Source organism: Ranitomeya imitator, chromosome 7 (assembly GCF_032444005.1).
Source record: "Ranitomeya imitator isolate aRanImi1 chromosome 7, aRanImi1.pri, whole genome shotgun sequence".
Classification (NCBI taxonomy): Eukaryota; Metazoa; Chordata; class Amphibia; order Anura; family Dendrobatidae; genus Ranitomeya; species Ranitomeya imitator.
In genome coordinates, this window is record NC_091288.1 from 77448783 (window position 1) to 77469782 (window position 21000).

A 21000-nucleotide genomic window follows, 5' to 3' on the forward strand; every position below is an offset into this window, starting at 1 on the left:
CATGTGGAACTGATCTGGCACTATATAATTTTGTGAGGCTGCAGCTGCAGTGGAAGATTCATTATAAACCTTAGTCCAGGTGAGAAACGAATTGTAGTCTACAGATATTCAGTTTAACAAGAGCAATGGAAACATTTCCTGAGGGTTTCAGAAGGGAGAGAATGAATGATCATGTAACATAAATGTACTGTAAATTGTGGCTGATGTTATGGAAACATCAGAATATGTCATCAGTTAAGGCAAATATTATGTGCAACACTGAAATACGAGTCTCATCTAAATCTGATGTGATGATTGGGTGTTATACTAAGGACAATGGGAGATTGGCTTCTCTTCACTCTGTACACGTATTTCTTCTTTTACTATACTTATTGACTTACCAAGACATTCATCATATTCACAATATTAGGTATAATATGTATAATAAAAGGATGGTTTGGAACCTAAAATCTATTTTTTATCTAAATTAGACCAGTGAGTTTAGTCATTAAATATATGGCTCACACAATACTTAAAAACAAAAGGAAGAAGGTTTAGAGCACACCCTGTACTGCAAGGAAATAGTCCCAAAAGTGCTTAGAATTTCTCACATAACGCATTTACCGCAAAGCTCCTTCACTTTGGAAGGTATGAGTGTAAGGTCAATATGGAGTACAATCCAGGGGGTCTAGAAGTAAGCTCTGTCCATACCGTAATGAACTCTGTGGAAACTTTCACCTTTTCTAAACTCTACCATCAGTGCCAAGAGCAACTGCATGATGTCAATTCCCATTATCCTCCTTGGTTCTTCTCACTGGCTAAGATGGATCACTGTGGAGTGGAATATCTCTAAAGTTCTGAGTAATGTGCTTTACTCCAGATCTCATGGAAGTACTGTGGGTGTCCATTAGTACTGTAGGTTTGAAGGATTCATTATAGCATTTGTCATTTTCACTGAAAGCATTTTTTCCTGGTGGCAGATGACTTTTATTGCTACAAAGTCTTTTTTGCATTGTAGCGGTAGATGCAGCGGAAATATGCATTAACTTTTTTTCACATGTCTGTGTTTAAACATGCATGTGAAAAATTGGTCCCGGTGTCATCGGTGTGTTATCCGTGAATCATCTGTTTGTTCGTTTTTGCCATCAGTGAATCATCCGTGTGTCCATTTTTGCATTCAGTGTCTCATCAGTGTGTCCGTTTTTACCATCCTGACATCATCCGTTTGTCATCTGTGTATCCTTTCTTACCATCAGTGTTTGGTCCTTGTATCCGTTTCTACCATCAGTGTGTCATCAGTGCTTTTTATGGATGGATAAATAAATTGCAAAAGCTTCTCCTCTTATACTTTCTAACGTTAAACATGGACCACCATTGTATAGCACACGTATGGTACACTGATGCCATCATTGAGCTGTACATGTTTATCTTGGACCCATAGACTCTTATTGGCCCTTTTCATCCATGCTACCAGAAACAAAATGGACATGACTCCGCGTGTTTGCAAGGACACACGGTCAGTGAAAAATACGGACATGTGAACAGCAGCATAGGTCATAATAGGTAGGTGTTGTACCCGTGAAAAAACATGGGTACAATGCATATGTGCAATACGGACGTGTGAATGAGGCCTTCACGGAGTATTCCAGCCCTGTTCTCAACTGACCACATGACTCAGCCAGGAGGAGGTAGACAAAGTCGTGAGTTGCACGTTTGCCCTGCTATTTTATTCTCTATGTCATAGATAAGTAGTGGCAAGGGACTTGTCCAACTGCTTGAAGTTATGCGTCTCTCAAAAAAATCAGGATAGCATGGGAGCAATGATCTGTCTAGTGGATACTTGATACTGATAGTTTGATTGTTCACACAAAATAGTCTAAATCTGAAGAGTGAATTGGCAAAGGCTTTCACAGGCAAGATAAAAAAATGCTATTGGACAGCAACAATCTCAACCTGTAACCGGGCTCACGTTATCAGGAAGAACTGTGTTAGTTTCTTGCTTATACAGCAAGCAAAGAAAGCAACAATGAATTGGAAAACTATTGTAAAAGTCCTTTCTGTTCTGTCAAACAAATTTCATTCTTCTGGATGTACAGTATATATCCCCTATAACACTGGTCAATATCTGTATAAACTATGTTTTTTGCATTTTTTTTTTATTTTGCAAGAATAAAATCTACCTGTGCATATACACCATTGTAATCACATAGAATAGAACAAAGTAGATTACGATGGGTGAAAATATAGGCAATCTTGATAATTTGTTACTTGGTCCCACATAGCGCACCAGGGATATTTAGGCCGACAATCATTTACTAAAGTCAGGAAACTGCGATATATATTCAACTCCCTTACATGCAATGATGAGATGGAATCGATATTAGCAATAGTTGCTAGTTATTATATTATGTCAAACAATGTGACACATATCTCTCGGGTGTTCAATAGCAGCTCAGGCATTTACAAACCGCTGGTGGCAAATAGCAAAATGAGCTAATTCCAGAGAAGTGAGTGAGAGGATAATAATAGTAAATGCCTCCCCCTGTCTTAAAGAATTGCACAAGGTTTTTATTCATGTTTCCTTTGCATAGTCAAAATGCAATGAGTCTGCAGAAGAATGAATGAGAACTTTGCTGGGGCTCTTGCCTAGTGATCGGATATTATAGTTGTTTATTTAGAAGGAAGATCCTGGTTATTATGGGATTTTTCCTCTAATTCTTAAAAAAAAAAATCACTGTTAACCCTTTAATCCCCTGGCCAGTCTCAGTCATCGTGCCATTATGGAGGATAACAGTGACAAAAAAGATGATATTTTATAAGGAGTAGCAAAATACCATACTTTTTAGGTGCACATGTGTCATTTATTGCAGTATGCATTGCACCAAATGTGCTTACAAAATGAGCTTTGCCAATATTTTTTTTTCACATCACAATCTGTGTTAAAAAAGAATAGATATTTTGTAATTTTCACATGGGCCACTTTTCAGAAGTTTCATCATAGGCAGGAATACAATGTCAGGCAACTCCACAGCTGGTAACTAGTGATGAGTGCCCGTGTTCGAGTATGCACTTAGTAGCGCGGGCGTTCTGGTGATATGTTCGAGTCCCCGAGCCCACATGTTTCACAACTGTTAAGACAGCCAAAAAGCATGCGGGGGATTGCCTGATGTACATGCACAATCCCTGCAAGTTCTGTGGCTGTCTAACAGCCGCGAAACATGCGTGCGCCGGCGGGACTCAAACTTGTCACTAAAGCATCCACAATACTCGGTGCATAACCGAACACCCAATGCACTTGTGCTCATCACTACTGATAACACATTCAGAAAAGGTCGAAAACAACCCCACTGGCCAGTGTAAAATCTGCAAAATTTCTATTTTTAAAGACAGATCGTGATATGAAAAAAAAATTACCATAAAAGCTTGGTTTAAACAGTAGGTTATTTTCTGATGGCATTACCTTTAAATTTGTAACTTACATTTAAGCCAGACTGGCTTGAAAATTTCAGGACTAAGAGCGGATATGCTCGAAACGCGTAGACCTGTTTCCTTTTACTCTTTTTGTATATTTTGATTTAAAGTTTTTCCCTTTTTAAACTATGTTGCTAATAAAAATAATCTTTTAGTATGCTTACCTCCTTTCCTGTGGATGCTGAATTTTTCAATTTTGCTTCAACATTTTTTTGCTGCTTGTTTAAAATGTCAAATCTCAAAGGTCTGTCTTAGGCGTCATTCAAACACAAGCTTTTTTCTCATAGGTAAAAAAAACAAAACTGAGTGATTTTCATTGCTCAGTATGCAACTTTTCACCATTAGTGATTTTCTCATATGCCATAGAAAAAAAACATTTATGTGTGCTGTTCATTATTTTCATGGAACAGTAGACTTGTAAGGGTGATTTTGGTCCTTGACTTGAATAAATAACATACATATCTATGAAACATGGTCCACAAAAAAAACACGGGCATGTGAACAGTACCATAGACTATAATGGGCATGATTTCTATCCATGACTATGGATAGAAAACAAACTTGAAAAGTGGATATCTGGAAGTAGCCATAAGCCAATGCCTGCCCCCAAACTACATCCCCTTGGACAGGCCAAAAAAGAAAGTGGTGAGTGCAGCCCAAAATGATATTTTGGGGGTGAAAAAATGTATAAAACATAAAATGCAACCTAGGTCATTTATGCATAAGGTCCCATGTACTTTTTCCACTGGTAAGATTAATGCTCACTTCACCTTCAATCCCTTAGATCGCTGCTTGGAGACTGAATTTAATAGATAGCATATTAATATCTCAACATGTTTTACGCTTTATTATATTAATTACCGTATATTTATAATGTCATGGAGAGTAAATTTAATCAGTTTAATAACCGTACATTACGGACTTCCTCTTTGTTGTCATATTAACAATCAGTGTTTTCTCTAGGGACATAGCTGCTATGAACCCAATGTTTATTAGCTGAATGTGTGTTTTTTACATGAATTTTGGGTAGCTCTTAATTCTTACCACACTTGGTGTGTATGTTTTGCAGAATACATACAGCATACTGAGGTGTATTTTTTTCTATATACAATCATGGCCAAAAGTTTTGAGACTGACAATAATTTTGGTTTTCACAAAGTTTGCTGCTTCAGTTTATATAGTGTCAGTTTGCATTAGCTCTAGATTGTTGTGAAGTGTGATCAGATGAATTGCAAAGAAAAATTGCAAAGTCATTACTTGCCATGAAAACTAACTTAATCACAAAAAATCCTTTTCGACTGATTTTCATTCCTACCCCAAAATGATCTTTTTACACAATTTCTATGATCTCGTTACCTCACAGAAAGTGTGAACAAAGACAAGGCCTCTGATACCTGACTCTGTCATGCAGATTGAAATATAATAGCAGATAGGTTGCCTAAAAGATGGCTGATGCTTAAAATCATTGTCTTCTGTTAACCACATTTACTTCCAAGGAAACACTTGCAGCCACCTTTGCTTTGCATCAAAATGGATTTTCAGCTAAGGACATTGCTGCTTCAAAGATTGCCCCTAAGCAAATAATTTATTAGCTCATTAAGAACTTCAAAGAGAAAGGTGCACTTGATGTAAAGAAGGCTTCAGGGTACTCAAGATAGTTCAGCAAGTGCCAAGGGCAATTCCTAAAATATATTTTCAGCTACAGAATCGGTAACACCAGAGCTTGCTCAGGAATGGCAGCAGGCAGATGTCAGTGCATCTTCAGGCACAAGGCTGTTGCCAAGAAGGGCAACAAAGAAGGTAATTCTCCAAGAAAAACATCAAGGAAGGTCTGGCATTCTGAAGGAAGTACAGGGATGGGATTGCAGAGAACTGTGGTAAAGTTATTTGCTATAATCATTTCTTCAGACAGTTTGGGACATTTGGAAGAATGATTGTCTAAAGAAGAAAATGTAAGCCTTACCATGAGTCCTGTGTCATGGCAGTAGTAAAGCATCCTGAGACCATTCGTGTGGGGTTGCTTTTTAATGGGCTAACCCAATAATTTGCTGTATATCACTGCCATGAGTCTAAACATCCTCCAAGACCAACTTCTTCCAACAATTCAAAAGCAATTTGGCCATGAACAATGCTCAAATCAGCAAGAGAGAGCACCATGTCACAGGATAAAAGCGACAACTTATTGGCTCAGTGAACAAAATATAGAAATTTTTGGGTCTATGGCCAAGAAGCTCTCCAGATCTCAATCACATTGTAAACCTGTGGCCAAACCTCACTAAGTGGATCAACACACAAACACAATGAAATTCTAATAAACATCAAGCACTGATTAGGCAAGAATGGGTTGTTATTTGTCCCAGAATATCCTATACGACAGGGCAAATTGTAGAAATCTTTAAATATAAGGGTCAACACTGTAAAAAGGCAAGAATGGGTTGTTATTTGTCCCAGAATATCCTATACGACAGGGCAAATTGTAGAAATCTTTAAATATAAGGGTCAACACTGTAAAAATTGAGTATTTGCATCAACGTGATGTATTTAAATGGTGAAATACCTATAATTCTATTTCACTAACCAAAGAAACATTGGAATAAATGATCTGAAGCGGCAAACATTGTGAAACGCAACATTTGTTTCAGTCTCACAATTTTTGGGCACAATTGCACCGCTCTATTTGAAAGTGTATTGGACTGCACATTTAAATACAACTGAGGTTGTGGGATCCAAACAAATCCAAACAATATATTGATCAAAAATATCCTCTGGTATCAATCCCTAATATGACACACATGCCATAAAGCAGAAAGATATTCTATGCAGAAAATTTCAACCGAACACCTAACCTGACATATCCAATAGCTTATGTTGAGAAAGTCATCAGTTACAGTTTCTGCATACAATTTCTTGTATCATGGTTGTGTGCTAGGTTGTGCGTAGTGTGTACATTTACTCATGAACAGATATTGTCATATACATTGGAGACATTTCTGGCCTGTATGCCAACTGTACATATCAAATCGGATATGAATTTCTTCTAAATGTTCATAAACCTATAACATTTTAGGAAATATGAGCTCAAGAAGAACTCTTGGCATTTTATTATTTACGGTATACATATCATGTGTAAACTATTTGTGTTCTCTCCTAATAAGGGACCAATACAAAACAGTACAAAAATAACCAAAACAACTACACCACTTAATGACCAATTAATTGGTCATCAAACAATCGAATCACAACCAATTACCTTGAGGAATTTGGAAGGAAAATATTTTCAGTATCTTTTAGATTTTTTTCCCTCATACTTTTTATTGATTGTCTATTCACATTAGTATATAGATATTACATCTTAAAAGAATGTAAATAAATTTGAAAAACACAATCAGGTTTTCTTTTACTCCCTAAAATAGCACCCTTCTTGTTCATGAATTTGGATTGGCAGCTCAACTATTTTTTTCTCTAGTGTCACAGAACCCTTCGAAGGTATAAATGAAGATATCACTAGTCAGAGAGATCTCTTCAATATTGCGTTAATTGTGCTAGGAATAGATAGTGTAACTTTGACCATGATCATTTTCTCCCTATTTCCAAATGCGATAGAGTTGGTCATATCACCTAAATTAAAGTGATGGCACTGATTCCACGCTACATCTTTAGTTCCCAGTGTCATTTCTGACCCAATGTGTCATCTTGTGGCTGCACTTCAGACTGATGGGAAGTCAGAGGTAATGGTCACAAGTAGTGTTGAGCGATACCTTCCAATATTTGCAAGTATCGGTATCGGATGGTATCGGCCGATACCGGCAAAATATCGGATCTCGCCGATATCGAGTTCCGATACCAATACAAGTCAATGGGACACAAATATCGGAATGTTTCCTGCATGGCTCCCAGGGTCTGAAGGAGAGGAAACTCTCCTTCAGGCCCTGGGATCCATATTAATGTAAAAAATAAAGAATAAAAATGAAAAATATGGCTATACTCACCCCTCCGAAGAACCCTGGCTGTCACCGCTGCAAGCGTCCGCTTCCGTCCTTAAGAATGCTGTGAGTGAAGGACCTTCGATGACGTCGCGGTCAGGTGAGCGGTCACGTGAGCGGTCAGGTGACCGCGACGTCATCGAAGGTCCTTCACTCACAGCATTCTTAAGGACTGAGGTGGATGCTTGCAGCGGTGACAGCCAGGATTCTTCGGAGGGGTGAGTATAGCCATATTTTTTCTTTTTTTTCTTTATTTTTTACATTAATATGGATCCCAGGGCCTGAAGGAGAGTTTCCTCTCCTCCAGACTCTTGGAACCATACGCACCGCACACTCCGATACCAATTTCCGATATCACAAAAATATCAGATCTCGGTATCGGAATTCCGATACAGCAAGTATCGGCCGATACCAATACTTGCAGTATCGGAATGCTCAACACTAGTCACAAGATATCAGTGTTAAGTTCTGGCCTCGTTATGGCTCTCATAGACTTGCATTGAGTGTTGACTTGCCCAGCAAACACTGGAGTAATTCAGCAAGTCTAACCTGAAGAAGATGACCGGAGCAGTGCTGAGAACACATGAAGACGGTAGCTGGTGAGTATAACACTAGGGGTATGGAACTTACATTAGTGGCACCACTCCAACACAGAAATAAATAAAAAATGCTGGAGTGGCCCTTTAAGCTTGAATTTTGCTTCTAGATGTAGCACCAATTACTATGAAGTTGCTATTAGCACTAATATCTGGTGATACATATAACTATCATTGGAGTGATTCTAGACATACTTGCTCTGAGTTTTTATTGCATATTACATAAATGAATAACCTGCAATAATTGTATTAATAGTCCTTGTCAGATAACACAGTGGACAGGGCTGCCTGGCTAATACACCTTATTAGAAGACATCACTGATTTTAAAGGGCTTATGTGACAAAACTGAAAAAATATTTTCCACTCATCGATGACCTGCGATTATTCAAACATTGGCACATTAGGGACAATAGTAGCTTCTTTGTAAAGCCAATAGTTAACACTTTTAGAAATCTCTTTGCCAATTAAGAGGCTCCTATGCCATTATCGCAATTTTTTTTTATTTGGTGTAGGAGTTTACTGTGCAGCCGGACACCAATTCTTTTTGAGCCACTTCAATTTTTTTTTACTTTACCGTGCCAAAATGGTCAACCGCATATATTAATTAGCTGTAGCTAGCCATAATATAAAAGTATATACAAGGATGAATGCTTATTTCTGTAATCCTTCTCTCTTAATTTAAATCGTATGCGTAATGAGTAGCCGAAATTAAGCATTTTTCCCCCTTTACATTTTAGGGCTTGCCTTGAAAACCTCATATGTGTGTTGTTGGCCAGTAAACATGGCCACCATGAAAAAGAATAAAGTCAAATAAAAAAAAGTAACTACAATGATGCCTTCATTGTTTAGGAACAAGGCAACATTATAGAGCTAATTCGGCTCTAAATCCATATTAAACATGATAGCTTCCTTAACTCCTTTGCTGCCAAAGGGGTCGGCGGCACATTGAAAGTCTTGCTGGCAGCCAAGTTGTTGTAACATCTATTTTTCAGCTAATGACTTTCCTGCAGATGAAAATAAAATGTCCATATAAAAAGATGATTTATTAGAAAAAGGCTGAGACATGGAGGAGACGCATTAATAGGATCCAGACATGGTCATGCAGAATCTTCCTATTTTCCTATGCTATGTATGAGAAATAAAATAAGCATTGCTTGCATATAAAAAATAAGGAGCCTTGACACGCATAGTCTGTGAGAACCAGGCTGATGTGAGGAAGAACAAGGAGGTGTAACAGGGGCTGTTAAATCCTGGAAAGTTTTATATAACATGTATCTGGTCCCTTTTAACCTACAGTTTTCTTTACATGCCCTTTTTAAGATGCTTTCTACACCATTTCTTCTTTTATCTGAAGTTCTTCCAATTGATAAAGTAATAAACACTGAAGTTAATTTTTTTTCTTCGGAGGAAAATTTACGGTATTAAAATTTATGCAAAGAAAAAGTGAAGGAGTCTCCTGTATCGATAAACGAGACTTACCTTTGTACAAAGGGTTTCTGAAAATAAGGACATGAATCTGATTAGTCAGTGTGGGCAACTTCTTATTTTCTCCATTAATTCTAATTAAATTAAACAGAGGGAATTTTACTTCTGGTGTGTTTAAAGTCACATATCTCGGAATGCAAATGTGGCGGAGGAAAAGTCTTGGCTCCTAGTCATAGGCTGGAAAAACTGTTTCAGTTGCTAAAGTTTTAGGACATACCTCTAGAGTTCACCATGATAAAATGGACATTTAGCCCTTTACTTCCAATCTCTAGCATTCTTATTTTACACAGCACAGTGGCTTGGTGGTTAGCATTATAGTTTTGCAGTGCTAGTATCTTGGCTCTGAATCTGATCAAGGCCAACATCTGCATGGAGGATGTGTGTTCTCACAGTGTTTCTGTGGGTTTCTTCCCAGTACTCAGGTATCCCTCCACACTCCAAATATGTACTGATAAGGGATTTAGATTGTGAACCCGTTGATAACAGTAAGTGATGACCACTTCCACCTGTACAATCACATTGGAAGTAGGGTTCTCTAGCTTATGTAGCACCTCCTCTGGTTCTCTTTAATGTGTGAAAGGCAGTCTTGTCCTACAAATTCTCTATAGGCAAGTGACCCCTGGATCCCAACGCTGATAACAATGCTCTGCCTATGGACAGGGTCACACTTGTGAGTTCAATGCGAGAAACTTGCACGAGTCTCTCGCATCAATACCCGGCACTGCTGCTGTCACTCATGACCGATGTGTACGACTGCATGTATTTCTATGCAGCTGAATGCTCCGTTCCCGAGTGCCGGCACCTGTGCCGGATTTTGATGCAAGAAACTCGTGTGAGTTTCTTGCATCACACTCCCAAGTGTGACCCCGGACTATAAATCTATCTGGTGTATTTGTCTATCAATTGTTCAACATCCTTCAGTCACATCTTAAGCATCTGCCTTTTTGTCAACCACTTCTCCTAGTTCTGCTCCTTACAGAACGTCGTAGAAACTCCAATATGTATGAAAAAATACTAATGTAGAAACTTTCTAAGAAATAAATTTTATATAAAGTGATCTTAGTTTGTTGCTTTAGTTGTCCATCATTAAAGTATCTTACTTTATGTATCCATTTCTCTTATCAGGACTTATGCTACCCGTTTTTTGTGTGGTGGAACAAATGGACAACCGGGAAGAACATGCAGAGTTTGTACTGGTTCGGAGAGATGTCCTTTTCAATCAATTAGTAGAGACGGCTCTTCTAGCTCTGGGATATTCTCACTCATCTGCAGCTCAAGCACACGGTATGATAGATGATCTATCATTGATCATTAATTTTTTTTAGTGTCTTCAGGATGGTAAGATGACTATTCTTTCTGCAAGGACTGTGACTGTCAATGATGATTAATATTTTATGCTGAAAAACTGGTTAGTGCACACGCAGTATAAATAGCATACTTCCTTCTAAAAAAAAGAATTACCCGTAAATACACATTTTTCAGTGGTTACTTTCTGTCATGTTGTTAGGAATTCTGTACAGTCATTGCTTTTTGAACATTCAAATTGTAGCCCAGCTTTCCCAGAGAACTGAATAAGAATTGCCTAGCATTACAAACTTGTATTGATCGATCACTAGGCAGTTACACTAGTCAATAGTCTGGGACAACGTCTATAAAACTGAAACTACATCCATTGCTATCAAACCAGGGGCAGATGAAGACAGAAGAGGGACGCTGTGCAAGAACAGCACATGGATCCTTTGAATTTCAATTATTCATAAAGGCACCCATTTATGTGACTGTGAGCAAAGCTGCTTCGGAGGTGAGCCTCTTTAGCTTCGAGGCCCCTGTGTTGCTCCATAGGTTGCACCAATGATATGTCTGTTATGCTGGCCACTCGGGTGCCTTGTAAGCGCCGCCCCACTGACCATGTGTTTCGCCCTGCTCCAGCCAGTACCTTACCATTGTTTTGTGCTGCCTTGTGCTTCTCTTCCTTCCAAGCTTTGCTGCTTGTGAGTGATAGTGGGGCGCTGCCAAACTCTGCAGGAATTTTTGTCTATTCTGTCCTGCAGAGATCTGCCTCCCCGGCCTATTACCTGCCAGCAGGTGACTCTACCCTCTATTCCTCGCCTGAACTCAGGTTCTAGTAGCTAATTTGCTAGCTTCCTGTATTGATATATTCCTGTCTTGTTTCACCTGTTATGAACTTATCTTGCCATCTCATTTATCCTGACCTCAGCTACGAATTCTGAACTTGTGCTCCCTGCCCCAACCTTGTACTGTCTGACTATGCTTTGGTCTCGCCCACCTGAACCCTGTACTCAAGTCTCTGACACTCTGGTCAGCTGCTGCAGTCCAGGGGACTGCTCTGGAGTGGTATCTGGTGTCTACTGGTGGCCCAGCCTATCCTCACCATTAGAGGATCTAGTGAATACCTGGTAGACACTTAGTCACGTCCCTCCTGACTAAGCCCGGTCCGTGGCACAATTGGTCCATACTCATCAGTGTTACAATGTTCACCCCTGTGTTAAGACAGATCAGGGGATTTTATATCATCCTTGACATTGAGCTCCCCACATCCTTGCCATGGATGCTCACATCATCATTTTCCAGATCTTCAAGCCACATAAGTACTTGGAACAGAATACTACCCTCAGAGCTTTAAGTTGATTTTCACCCTGTGTTATATTTTTTACTGACGTCTGCCTTATGGTATATATTAAAGCGTCCAAATTATCCAATCAATCCTGAGATTACATTGCTTTTAAGTTACCCAAACAACACTACGAGACCCACTCTATAACACTGTCCCATCAGTAAGCTAAGAAATGTGCAGTGGCTTTTCTATATTTTTAGGTGTAAGATTGGGGATGCAATCAGAAGGGTATCGATTCCTTTCATTAGTGCCTGGTAATAAGATGCACACACCTAAGTACCCATGCAGTTTTTCTCATACAAGTGCTATATAGGTTTTTCACAGAAAGCAGTCATATGTATAACAGTGTATGGGGCTGTTCAGATGTCCGTTATTTACTCGGACCAATTGGTTTGCACAAAAGCACGGTGAAAAAAATCAGACATCAGTACATCACTCAGGTGCCATCTATGTGCTATCTAATTTTCACGGACAGTCTGATAGAAGAAGCTTGAGAAGCCTTTTTTTCATCTGAAAAAAACTGATGTTAAATACTGACATTGACTATACGCTGATGAAAATCTGATTAAAAACGTGATGACACTAGGATCTTCTTTCTTTCATGTGAAAAAACAGACATCTGAAAGAGCCCAATGGCAGAGCTTGATTAACATTTATTATCTATCCATGGGATGAAGTCCAGTGGTCAAGCCATCTCCGATATATTACCTGTTAGCACTCGGACCAATGTTATACTATGGGGCAGCACTGACCAGCTTTTTTTGTTCTTATTCTGATTCAGCATGAGAAAAAAATTGCATTACGCAGTGGTTTGCAGCACAAATTGGAAGCCACTCACCCTTTCAAGTCTATGGGTGCGTGGAAAACATCAGATTGCACTCAGATAACAGACGAGTGTACTCTGATTTCCGTGGACTCACACAATGGAGAAGATGGATCACACTAAGCTGACACTGACCAAACTCAGATCAGAGTTTGATCGGAGTGTCATTAACATAATCGATCCAATTCTCTCGGACGAGAGAATCTCCACTCGTGTGAGCGAGCCCTTATCATCAATCCCACTGATTGTAAAAACATGATCTGGCCTTTATAATGTAAACTTGAAGAAGGATAAAGAATGGAAAAAGCACTTTTATGTTTTCTGTTTCTTAAATGGTCATCTTGGTGTGAGCTTTCTTAATGAGGAGTCAAATAAGTTTTTTCCATTCTCCATTTCATTGTAGAATTGTGCCTAAAGGTCTTGTCGTGTTGTCTAGGTTAAATATTATAATACATGGCCACGTCCCCAGTTGTTGTTTTTTTTTGTTTCAGCGCATCTGCTTTGTGGGAAATGATTTTTCTGTATTTTATGATTATTTCCATCCTGGGAGTAAATAACATTATGATAAATATTGCATAGTTTTAGTTTTACAATTGTCACATTTTTTACGCTATTAAGATGACTTTTCTAATAGTTTTTGATCTGCGCACCATCAATGAGTGCCCAGTTTAGTCCGCCAGGCCGGCCAGGGCTAGGCTATAAAGCAGCTTATTATTGTGTAAGGTAATATTTTCCTTTGGATTGTGTCATATGAACATGGTTAGCAGCTCCAAATAAGAGTGAGTCACACACCACGCTTCCAATGAGGCCTTTGTCCTCTTCAATTACACATGAATGTAAATCTAATTGTATTTATGGTTGGACTTCTCATTGCTTTGCTGTTTAATCTAATATTGGAATAACATCTTTATGTTGCAGACCTTGGAGGCAGAGTTTTATGGTTGGTCTTTGGTATTCTGTGAGCAAAAAATATGCGGGGAAAAAGAATGTATCAAGCTCTAATTAAAGTCTTTAAATAAAGCCATCGTTACAATGAGCAGAACATTACAGAAGGGGACGGGTACAGGTTGCGTGTCCTTGTAGCAGTTATTGTGGTAAAATTAAGATATGGCTTCCAACCAAACCAGACTAAGGCTAACTACCCTACATGGATTTATGGGTTCCAGTTAGATTAGTTACATTATATGAATTGGGTAAAAAAAAATACAATGCTCATTTCAGTTTACTGCTTACTCGGGAGCTTAAAAGTATATAATTTAATTACCGGGTTAAAATGTTTTAACATACTATGTCAAATGGTATATTTTGCTTTGGCCATCAGTTGCAACTTCTGTATTTTTTATTCTATTTTTTTTCCACTCCAGATGGAAAAGTAGCAAGGGCAGAATTCTCCATAATCATGACTTATTAAAATAATACATAACAAAGCAAATATGCAATCAATAAAAAACAGAGCCACATGAAGTCTACTCAACTACATTCATCCACTTATGAAAAATATTAGTGGGTTTGTGTGGTCACTCTCCATTGTAACAAATGCAATTTAGATAATACCAAGTCCTCTAACTTACTTAGCACTTTTTTTTTTAAATGACTTTTCATTTCATTGAAGTGTGGTGCAGCTTGTACCAGTCTTTCTATATTGGCATCTGGACCAAAACAATCACATTAGGATTGGTAGTGTCCTATTTACAATTTGGCTAGAGAGGAAACGTAAAGTGCAGTATGGTCTTATCCAGATTATACAGAATGGGAAAACATATTATATAACATCCGAAAAAAGGAGTCACGAAACTGCCACTTCAAATCTATAAAAGTAACACCATTTATTAATAACCATTAAAAAAGCTCAATAAACATACACAAATATATCAAAGATAGAGTAATTATTGTGAATCACGGATAAGGTAACAGAACTAACAGACACAACAAAATCTACGGCTTGAGGTCACAGGTTCACTAAAAGCCCATGTATAGTGAGTAGTATTCCATACCTAGTCCAGCTTTGGACCCGTAAATACATATAAATCTAAATCAACATATAGGACTGGACCTCACCCATGTCAGCCGAGTTGTGTTGGTGGTCACGCCAGCCCCAGAATGGGAAAACATATGGTATGCTCAAATGGTGGGGTTGTGTGTGACACAACTACTAGTATTGTGAAGGTAACAGTCGTTGTAGCATCCACGGAATATGCTGTAGAGATACCAAGGAGAGTTAATTTGCCATGTTCTCCTGGATTGTCAAAAATCAACATCCAAGACCAAGGATATATAAGAGTGACATAGTTACATAGGTTGAAAAAAGACTTAGGACCATCAAGTTCAACCTTCCTCCACCAATTGTACATTTCGTCACTAATTTAACTATAACCCACAATGTTATGTGTAAAGTGGCTTATTGTCAATGTGTTTCAAAGTCAATCTGACTCCTTCTTCAGGACGGCCACATGTAAACAAGTAGAGATTAGAATGGGAACGGGTAGAAATTGACGTTACACCGCCATGTGTTTGAATTCCAGGATGTTTATCGCCACCCTCCTCTAATTCGTGAGCCATAAAGACTGCATGACGATTCATATTTTCTTTTGAACACTGCAAGGGAAGAGTTTGCTACCTTACTTTGTATCCAAATATCCTGCTGAAGAATAGTTAGTACCCCCTGACACTCCACACCGGGTGCATATGTCATGGTTTTCGCCAGCTTTACTTTTCTATATGAAAAAGGAAAGTATGGCTATTGAGCAATATTTGCCTTGATGCGATGTGAAAAATAAAAATTACTTATAGCTTTAATCATATTTTTGTGTTAAAATAATATTTTGAAAAGTTTTAGATTTTTTTTTACATTTTTCATATCACTATGTAAATTACAAAGAAAATCAAGCAAACAAAAAAAACAAAACAAACAAAAATATCACAATTTTTACATTGTCCTTTAAGGCTTATACTAGAGATTGATACTTCCTGATCATTAGAGAAGATTTTTCAGAAGTCTCACTGTCATCACAGGGAGGACTTCAGTGTAACATAACACCTCTATACACAGCTGATAAACACAGGATCCACCAATCACAGTAGGTGATGTCAGAGCTTAACTGTTCCCATTCCATTCATAGTGATTTTTGTCCAGGTTAGAGCATGCTCAGATTGGAAGCTCAGATGGCTTCAAAACATAAAGTTTGAATCAGTCTATTGCTGAAAAATCAACAGTTTTTAAAAATGCACGTAGTATAAAAACTTAAGTAAGTAAGTAGAGTTTTCCGAGGTGAGAGGATCTTTTTAAACAATGAGTGCTTTTCTGATGATACATTTTCTTCAACTATTATGAGTACACAAACGATGCTTAAAAAGGGGCCACCCTACGTTCACCACATGTCCCTTTCCCTTGTCCCTTGGCAGACCACTTCCTATATATAACTACTATAGATTCTGATAGTGTACAGTTTGCATACAAACTCTTTTCCACTTGTTAAACAGATGATAATATGTTTTCTGTCAGAGAGTAGCTTAGCTCTCATCACCGAGGTCAGAAAAAAGCCACGATCCAGGACAAACACACAAGCTCTTTGTATACTCTAATAATCAATTCCTTCTTCACTTTTTGTATATATAAAGACTGAAAGTTGTCAGCCCCTTGAGAATTTGCTTGGATTGTCCAGTTTTTAATCTTTTTTAGTCAACTGAAAACTGAACCCTTTTATTCCTTGGGAGTCTCAGAGACGTTGATGATAATGTTGTATCATGTCCATCTCTCGGGAATTCAGCTTGTCATGATTTGCAGATATATTGTGTGAATAACTATATTTGGGTAAAAATCTCAAAATGACGTTTTGAGATTTGCTTAAATTAATGACTAAAGAGATTTGACTATACATGTTAAAATACTTTCTATGGTGTTACAGAGGGTGAATAATACCGCTATACAATAACAACTTATTGCCACCACAATACCCAAATACTTGAATTTCATAGTTCCTAAATATTACTGTCATACAAGTAGTTCCAATAGTTTTTTCCAGGACAAAAAAAAAAGCGGAAATGCACTCACCGGTCTGTTGAAACAATCTCCTTTTCTTGGGACATATGCAGGGAATATCAGGGAGAATGTGGACAGAAAAGGACGACGGCCGTTTCGTGCTTCTGCGCTTCCACGGGTCCCGTGGAAGCGCAGAAGTGCGAAACGGCCGTCGTCCTTTTTCTGTCCACGTTCTCCCTGGTATTCCCTGCATATGTCCCAATAAAAGGAGATTGTTTCAACAGACAGGTGAGTGGATTTCCACTTTTTTTCTTTTGTCCTGGATTTTGACATTTGCTCTGGATCATTGCACCCAAGTGTCTGTTTTTTTGGCAATCGTAGCATCGGCAGCGCTTTCAGCTGTGGGTGTATGGACTCTGAGACTCAGCGGTGCCATGCTTCTATTTTCTTTCCAATAGTTTTTTGTGAACACAGTGTGGCAGAATGTGTTCAAAAACCCTAGAACTTTTGCCCACCGATCTTGTGCAGAGCTTGTGTGGTGCTGGATTGATGTATTTAGGTCTTGAACACATGATGCACCATCTCAAAGAAACAAGAGGACTAAAACTTATCAGCTGTATTTGTCAATCACAGATACCATATTTTGCTTGCCATAATTTTTTTTTTGTCTGAATATAAAATAATTTTTTTGGCAGGGACGTACTTCACAGTTCTTTGCCAGCTTTTGTATTGTTTTGTACAGAATTTTGACTCTGAACTCAAGTGAGGTATTTGATCTTGGGTCTCTGTGTTTTTCTTTACCACTGATTTCTCAAAAAGCAGTTTTCACATCAATTACTATTTATAAAACGTTTACATGTTTCCTTAGTTTTACACTTTATATGAATTCCATTCACTGAGACTTAAAATTAATACTTGTCAATCTCATCATCTATTGATCCCTATAACAGACGTATGTTTAAACGGGCAGACAAATCATGGCTCCCCCGTGAAATACCTTTTTTTTTCTGGACATGTCTAAAAACGATGATTTTAATCTATTGATTGTTGGCATTGCTCAAGTGTGCACACAGCGGAGTCCTGGATTACTGGCTCTGTTGTATTGAGTGGCTCACATCTATCTCGTTTCTATCAAGGAGTTTATGCCAGTTTTTGGCGTAAACTGAATCCAAAAAGAAATAAATTGAACACTATTTTCAATTTTTAAACCATGCTGACCAAAATTTGTAAGAGCGGGTATCTAAGTATCAGGAGACAGAATGGCCAACAACTATAATGCTGCATTCACACATCGGTATGTCCTGAACCAAGCATGCGCTGTGATGCATGGACTGTCCGCAGGTAGAGAAGGAAAAAGAGGGAGAGTGGAACTTCCAGCAGCTTAATAAAACAAGGATTTTATTTTTATTTTTTTATTTAGCAAGCCATAAAAAAGACACAGGGTTAAAAAAGCTGATTCGTGTCTGGTATCCAGGACACCTTTAATCCTCAAACTAAAGCCAACTGACTAACTTGACAGTCTCATTTAAGTCCTTAAGGCTGTAAAGTTCAGGTCAGAAGACCTGCGGACAAGGCATGCTCCGACCGTGACACACAGAGAATTATTACCCACAGCGGCATATAGCTTTGTGAGGCACGGAACTCGTGCGGTCACACGTATAGTACTGATGAGAAAAAGGAGATGTGTTCAAGCTTCTTTGAATCCAAAAATGTATTAGAAAATGCTTCTTAAAAAAACCTTGGCAATGGCAAAGTTCACATGGCAAGATATAGGTACCGGTGGCTTTGCCATTGCCATTGTTTTTTTAAAGAAGAATTTTCTAATAAATTTTTGGATTCAAAGAAGCTGGAACACATCTCCTTCTCATCTGATCCATGCTGCCTGTGGTTAGCGCAGCATAAATCAGGTGACAGGTTCCCTTTGCAAATAAGTTGGGCACAATGTTCTCCACTGATTCTTTTTAGACTGACAGATAAAACATTAGTCTTGATTAATCTGCCTCAGTGTATTAAAAATATTTTCCCTTAGAAATAATGATTTTAGGATAGACTACTGAGTTCATCAAGCATGCAACAGTGTCATTTCTGTAAGGGAAAGCGCAGCGCAAAGGGACCCTATGTGAGATCGTTAAATGGGCGCTATGATTTCTGATGGCTCAAACTGCATCCCTCAGCCCCTTTCGTGACTTTTTTTTACAATACAACATTAATTCTAATCTATGGAATTCATTAATATAATCTCCTACAATCTAATAGATAGTAAGAAGCTGCCTGTTCTTTATAGATGGCTGCTGTGGAACAGAATGGGTTGCATATATAAGTATGCAGAGGTGCAATAAAGGCCTCATGGACCGATCATAAAGCCCGATCATGATTCCATATGAAACAGAGCTGTAATATGGCGTAGCATGCGTACCATGTGCAATACAGTATGGCGTACCAAGCGTTCCTGTCTGGTAGTGCAGCACCCCAGAGTCCTGGTCGTTGCAGTAATGTCGTTCTTCCACCAGGGGGAGTGATGTTACGTCTGATGGCACCAAGGAGTTCACCCTGCCAGGTATCACAGCCACACACAAACTTCACACGCCAGTCCACCAGGGGGAGAAAAGGGTTCAGTTCACCAGGCCACTCCTCACATAGGGTAAAACTGGTGGGTTGGTTAGGAAGTCAGTCATTCAGAGGGAGTCGGAAGGAGAAGGAGAGGGAGATAAGCAGACTGGGCTCAGTCCAGGAAGTTCCTGTCAGGCAGACAGAGGAAAAGGGAAAGAACATCAGCGGCTCAGTGGGAAAGAAGGACACGGAGCTGCGCCTGCAACCCATGCGGCAGCCTCCTAAGAAAGGACACGAAAGGAATTGTGCTGTAGTGAGTGAGCACAGAAGTCATAGCAACAGGTGTGTAACATAAGTGGGAGACCAGCTAGAAGCAGGCTGCCTCCATCTGAAGCGCAGATCCGGTGGCCGGAACACTGAGGAAGTAATAGACTCTACGCTTTACTTCAGAGACCGGTAGGGCAGTCGATTCCAAGTTGGCTGTCCGACCTAAACACTTAAGCAGACAAGGTGGCAACGCGGAGGAGGGGCGACACTAGGGTCCCTATAAATTAGCCTCAGGCCATCACTGTCATACGGGTTTGTCCTATCCATCTGGGGGACAGAGAGAGAGAGAAGTTACAACAGTGAGGACCTTATGGTAGCTAATGCAAGTAGGGACCTACTACGTTACTGTGCGCAAGGGGAAGGCTACTGATTTCCACCTGGATAAGGGGACTCTGGAATTGCCACCAGACTGGCCGGACTCTGCCTACCCTGTCATCCGGCATTCTGGACTGTGGATGCTGAAGCCTTCAGTAAAGGTAAAGAGACTGCACCCATTGTGTCCTCGTTATTCACCGCACCTTGCACCATCCACCATCAACATCTACTCTTCTGGGAAGCCCAGGGGATATACTTCACCTGTGGGAAGGTATACCATCTAGCTGCCATTCCATCACCCCAGCGGACCCCTAAGCAGCGTCGGTCACGCTGACCGAATACCACAGGTGGTGTCACGAACACTACCATTATCTACGAACTCTGCCTTTTATTGGGCGCCCCTCATAGGGCCACGGTCCGGGTTGGGCCACCGTGACATCCTCGCTGAGGGAACTGAAGAACCCGGTACCGAGTACCCCATTGCCCTTATGTGGGGGCGATCCAGTAGATGTCGTCGATATGGTAGCATTTATTTATTGCTGAGATTCAGTCCTAATACTCATAAGAAATGCATCTGTCATGCATTGCGGGCTGAATAGAAGAGAAAAAGACCATTGTATATTTATTGAAATATTATAGAACGTATAAGACCTGGGGAGTTGTCCTCATCTCACCATCAGCCTCATGTAAGGAACATACTTGTCTATCAGAGCAAAATCAATATATCTGCATTTATTCACTGCAGAGAAGTCTAGAACTGCATGACATTCATCTCAATGTATTAGTCATCTTTACTTTGGGCACTTTCTGGTATTTGTTTGCCAGATTTTACATGTCTCTGTTAAAAGGAAAGCAA

At 39.3% G+C, this 21000-nt stretch overlaps 1 protein-coding gene across 3 annotated transcripts in view; it reads left to right on the plus strand.

Moving 5' to 3' along the window:
* SATB2 (SATB homeobox 2) overlaps positions 1–21000 on the plus strand; it is a 218899-nt gene that overhangs the window by 36335 nt on the left and 161564 nt on the right. For all 3 annotated transcript variants that reach the window (XM_069733543.1, XM_069733545.1, XM_069733544.1), the window contains exon 3: positions 10641–10799. In XM_069733543.1, the coding sequence (XP_069589644.1) occupies positions 10641–10799 (159 nt within the window). The remainder of the gene's footprint in view (positions 1–10640; positions 10800–21000) is intronic.